This window comes from Copadichromis virginalis, linkage group LG7 (assembly GCF_057382275.1).
Source record: "Copadichromis virginalis isolate Kocher_CV1m ecotype Utaka linkage group LG7, C_Virginalis_male_GT1.1, whole genome shotgun sequence".
NCBI classification, from domain to species: domain Eukaryota; kingdom Metazoa; phylum Chordata; class Actinopteri; order Cichliformes; family Cichlidae; genus Copadichromis; species Copadichromis virginalis.
Window position 1 is genome coordinate 26,642,267 of NC_140624.1, and position 5,643 is coordinate 26,647,909.

The 5,643-nt window shown below is 40.3% G+C and overlaps 2 protein-coding genes across 2 annotated transcripts in view; one reads left to right on the forward strand and one right to left on the reverse strand.

The window, feature by feature from the left end:
* The window catches only part of dnajc24 (DnaJ (Hsp40) homolog, subfamily C, member 24), a 412,088-nt gene that overhangs the window by 107,154 nt on the left and 299,291 nt on the right, over positions 1-5,643 (reverse strand). The window lies entirely within an intron of this gene.
* Positions 2,918-5,516, forward strand: LOC146705147 (uncharacterized). Its single transcript, XM_085462744.1, has 2 exons — positions 2,918-3,726; positions 4,481-5,516. Exons 1-2 carry the CDS (start codon positions 2,947-2,949, stop codon positions 4,814-4,816), a joined length of 1,116 nt encoding a protein of 371 aa, XP_085318870.1. The 5' UTR covers positions 2,918-2,946; the 3' UTR covers positions 4,817-5,516.

The following is a 5,643-nucleotide window of genomic DNA, read 5'->3' on the forward strand; positions in this document are numbered from 1 at the left end:
GAAGTCACAGGACAGCCCGTGCTTGCACTCCGACTAAATGACTAATTAAACCACAACAATGTTTTCAAATTCACATTTAGTTAGTTTTACAGTTAAAGGCACACGAGCCAAGGATCAAATGACTTCTGAGTGCGTGTGACGTGCACACTCGTGCCAATACTAGATTTGTCCTTGAAGTCAAAGAGTCACTCTTCCAGTGTCCTCAACAAAAATGAAAAAGTTAATTTGGGTCAGCACAGTCATTTTTCTGCCCTCCTCCCAAATGTACTTCCTATCGATGGAGTGAGAAAAGTGCCTCCCATGGTCATCTAATTGCCTGTTTTCATCACTCAGTCATCTTCTATGTGATCTAGAAGAAGTGCACCAATAATTATTACAAGGATATTTGCTTTCGGTACGCTCAGTTCAGCTGAGGTGTTTAAAAAGGTTTGTGTCTTTGCAGCAAAGTGAAAATGCTGAATGACCTCCTCCAAATGTGATTCCATCATTTTTGCCAGGACTGGTATTGCTGCTTAAAGAAAAACACAAAGTGTTGGTTTAATCAAACCAGCTGCTAACGCCTGTTAGCCACTGGAAAGTGTCTGGATCTGTATCTCTCTCATTAAATTAGTTAATTTTAATTAGGAACTAATTTCAAATGTAGCAGCAGACTCGTCACACCAGACAACATTTTTCCATGGACTGAGCTTCAGAGCAGACAGCAGAACTACAGCTAAACTATAAGGAGGTAAACTGCCTATTCACTGTCAGATACTGTGAGAGGAGTACTACATGCATCACTGAAATATGGCTGCACTCATACTTTCAGATAGTACTTGGCTTATAACTTTTTGGCAGATAGAGACGTCTGGGTCTGAGTGCTCCAGAGAAAGGTGGAATTTCACTCTTTGTGATTGAAAAGCGGCTCAATCCTGAGCCCGGATGTTGATTGTCAGGATGCATCCAGAACTCTTTGGGTATTATTACCACTGAACCATCAACGTTGTGGGAAACGTCTTGTCTGGCTCTTGTACAGATGAGCCCTTCAACTTTTGCCTCACGTGTGATGAAGTTGCTGGAGAAACTAGCTGAAGGTTTAATAGAAACCTCTCTCAGCCCTCTGCAGTTCATATATCCCCTAAATTTAGGAGTGGATGAAGCAGTTATTTACCTGTTGAAGAGAGCTTACTCCTGTCTGCATAGTAACAGCTGATTATGTGAATCTGAAATCGATCGATCAACACAGACAAGTTGTGTTTGTGAAGTTTTAACTTGCCTTTGTGACAGGGTCAAGCAACAATACAGAGCCTAACTGCAGTGTGCACGGCTTTTGATAAGGAAGAATAAGAAGCACAGAATCATTTATAGAAATGTTATCTGCCCACTGTGGTCACAGAGCACAATGAGAACGTTCTGTCCAAAAGATCGCTTCTGCAGTCGACTATCTCGTGTGTTCAAATTATTTAAAGACAATACGTGATATTTTTGTAGGATCCTATTCAGCCAAGTCAGCTTGACACAGAGAGGGGCAGAATCCTTTCCATCACATCACTGAGAATAACCTTTTTGATTTCTTCAGTGCATTTAACACAGTCCAGTCACTGCTGGATAGTGTACAGCATACAGGTCATTTACAGGAAATGTCAGTGACTACCTGACAGACACACTGGATTATGTGAGATTGGGCAGTGCTCCGTCTGATTTGGTGGTGTGTTGTTCCCCAGCAAGCAGCACAACGTGCCACTACTCTTGTCGTCTTCTCAAGACTGGGTCTGTGCAGCCCCTAATCTGCTTTCTATAATACTACTATGGAGAAGTACCTGATATAACTGTAATTCAAAAATGCAAACTATCTTTTTTTCACAATTTTATTTCAACGGTTTTAAAAACTTATTTTAAGTTTTCTTTCCGTAAATGGGAACTATTTCATTGCATATTGTGCTATTACAGATAAATATTTCACATGTGCGTTTTATTGTCAATTAACAATCAAGAACACTCTATACAAGGCAAATGTTTTGTTAAAATTTACAATTAAGAGATGGTTTCATGAGTGAAAGTACAGTTTACAGCAGGGTACAAACACCGGTTACGCTCAAGAACAGGAAGGCCAGATTACTTTGCCAGAAACATCTAAAAGGGGCCTGCACAGTTTTGGAAAACATTTTTTGGGGACAGATGAAACCAGAATGAACTTGTATCAGAATGATGGAAGAGAAACAGGTAATGATCTGAAGCATGCCACATCATCTGTCAACATGTTATGTCAGCACTAAAAACAAAAAAACGAAAAAGACCAGTTAGACTCTCAAAGTAAAGTTTGTGTTACTTGATGAAGCATGTGTCCTTGGACCAAATCTATGACTGAGGTATTTTTTGGACCTCCACAGTGGCATCAGCAGTTGCACTGTGGGTTCTTGTAACCCAGCTGACTCTTTTCAATGTGGAGAAGTAGCTGCTCTACTCTGAGTCCCTCGCAAACGACTGAACTTCTCATCCTATCTCTGAGAGGCCATCCACCCTTTGGAGAAATCTCAAAAATACCAAAATGTTTTTAAGGCTCAAGTTGTGATTGGCCTGCTGACTTAAAATCCTCTCCTTGCACTGGCAGTGGTACTACGGAGCCCCTCTGATGACATGGTACAAAAAATAAATAAATTGTGGCCACGAAATATCATTTCGAGGCCACGAAATAGGTATAACGTGCCCACGAAATACTTATTTGTGGCCACGAAATACTATTTCGAGGGCACGAAATAGGTATAACGTGCGCACGAAATGCTAATTTGTGGGCACGAATTGGGTATAACGTGGCAACGAATTACGCATTTGTGGCCACGAAATAGATAACGTGCGCACATCTTATTGATAGAATTCCTGGACAGCTGCGTAGAGACACAAGCATAAAAGTAGGCTAAATACACCATGGACAGAGACAGTCTGATTGAGTTTTATTTCAGGCTGGGAATGAGCTACAAATGCATTTTGAAAAGCCTGGCAATGCAAGGAACCATTATTACGGAGAGACATTTAAACCGGATATTGAGAGCCAAGTCGCTTTACAGACGTAAGTACGACCTGGACGCCGGGATAGATTTTATTGTGAACCAACTGCAAGGGCCTGGGAAGGATCACGGTTATCGGTGGATGTTTACAAAGTGCAAACAACACGGCATTGCGATCAGGAAAGAAGACGTCAGGATCCTCATCTCTTTACTGGACCCAGTAGGTTCCCAGGTTCGCCAGACCAGACGTCTCAGAAGGAGGCAATATTTTGCTCAGGGGCCTAACTTTGTGTGGCACATAGACTCTTATGACAAACTAAAGCCATATGGGATATGTATTAATGGATGCATCGACGGTTTCTCACGCAACATCATTTGGCTGCGGGCCGCACACACTAACAGTGACCCAAAGGTTATCGGAGGTTACTTTGTGGAAGCAGTGGAGAGTCGTGGGGGTTTCCCCAGGCTCGTACGAACTGACATGGGCACTGAGAACGTGTTGGTCAGAGACCTCCAGCGTTATTTACGGAGAAATGACGGGGATGATAGAGCAGGAGACAGAAGCTACGTCACAGGAGCAAGTACCGCAAACCAGAGAATTGAGAGCTGGTGGGGAGTGATGAGAAAAGAAGGAGTCGAGTCATGGATCAAGCTTCTAGGAGAACTGAAGGACGAAGGATTCTTCTTTGGGGATTTCATTGACAAAGCTCTGTCACAGTTCTGCTTCATGCCAATCATTCAGGTAAATGACCCATATTATGATAACCAGTGGTGGTAATTAATTACATTAAATTAAGCTGTTTTAGCAGTAAGGGTAACAAAATAATTGTTTACATAGTTAAAACGACGTTACCTTTACCGTACGGTAAATGCAATGTATTCCTAACGTTGTTGAAGGTCAACTGCGCTCTGTATGTGCGTAATGGAGGCTGAAGCATCAACCCAGCCAAAGTTTTTAAATCAGGGAACACTTTGCCAATTGAACTGATCAGAAGTCAGCACGACTTAAATGTTGTTTTTTTCTGATCGGAGGACATTATCCTTGTCTGCACTCATTCTGCATCAGCAGTTATGCTGCAGCTAACGATCTGTCACTGCCAGTCTGTCAAAAGCAGTCAGGCTTCACGCATCAGTAACTCTTCAGCGCTCTATCATTGGTACGTTCAGGTCTGAGATGATATTGGATCCCCTCATGGGATTGAAAAATATTGATTTTGTCACCTGTATTATGCGCATAAAGTTGAAAAGCTTTGCGCATCCGCACCAAGATTAGTATTAGTATTAGTATAAAGCCCAGATCCCACAACTCAGTGGTTTGCCTGGTGTGGTTCTTTCTTTTCTTTTTTTGCCATCACTCCCTCTTCCTTTGGTTTTCATTAAACTGCATCCAAACATTGCTGCTTTTCAATTCATTTAAGGATGCACCACACTTATTTTCGACCATTTTAAAAATGCCTTGTATTACAGCTCTGACCTAATTCTTGTTTCTTCATCAGGAGGTATTGAATGACATCCGGAGTGTTTGGAATGCTCACCGTATAAGGCCCTCAAAGAATAACAACGTGCCCTGTGGGATACCTGATGTCATGTACATGGCCCCTCACCTTTGGGGTGCAGAAGACTGTCTCGTTCCACTGACAGAAGATTTGACCTTGTGTAAAAATAGCTGCACTTTTGTTAGTTCAGTCCCATGTGATGTGCAAGTATTTGATTTGTGCACAATAATAATGGAGGAATCAAGCTTGGAATTCCCATCTACCATGTCCCAGGCCCTTGATTTATATTTTCATCTCAGGGATACAGTTCGTTCACAGTTATTTGAGGCTACTTAAATGGACACAAACATACAAATGTAGTACATTTTGTACTTCAGTACGTATTCCTACAGCTTAATGTACTTATTATTAAGTAATTATTTTTCTCCAGTGTGTACTTATCTTGTCTTTGTATCAAAATTATCAGAAAAGACTGTATAACATAATTTTCATTTTGTCCATGTCAGTAAATTAACTCATCATGAAGTGTTGCTTGCTCTTGGTAGCTACAAAGCGTGGAGTATTAAACTAAAATATGATACAGGTTAGAAAAAAAAAATCCTTTTGGGATTGAGTTAAACTTATCACACTGTTAAAGCATCAAAAGTTGTTCATAATAGTTTTTGGTACCAAAAATGTGTTCATTTCTAACAAAAAAAGAGCACCTTGGATAACAACCACATAGACTGGCAATATATCTAATGTTGTGATCAATTAGACAAGAAGACCAAGTAGGCTAAAGTGTAGAATCATAGTTGTGTCACCAATGCTCCAAATGTTTCTTGAGCCTATAATTTTGTTATTGTGGAATAGATTAAAGCAATCCCATGTTTGATAAAGAACGGCTTTTTTTCTTAAAAATCACAGCACGTGTATGACATTATAGAATGAGTAGTTAAATAACTTTCAGCTGTGTCATTAGACATGTTCATGTTTAAAGATGTATAGAATGTAACAGAGAGGACAAAGTTTTGTACCAATGAGAATGGTTTACTGGTGTCTTTCAAAATACACCATACTCAAAAACAGGTTGTATTTTGCATATAATAACAGGATAAAATAACAGTTATTTCTAAAATGTTATACAAACCTCTTTACAATGTAACCAATCTCTGTAATTGACA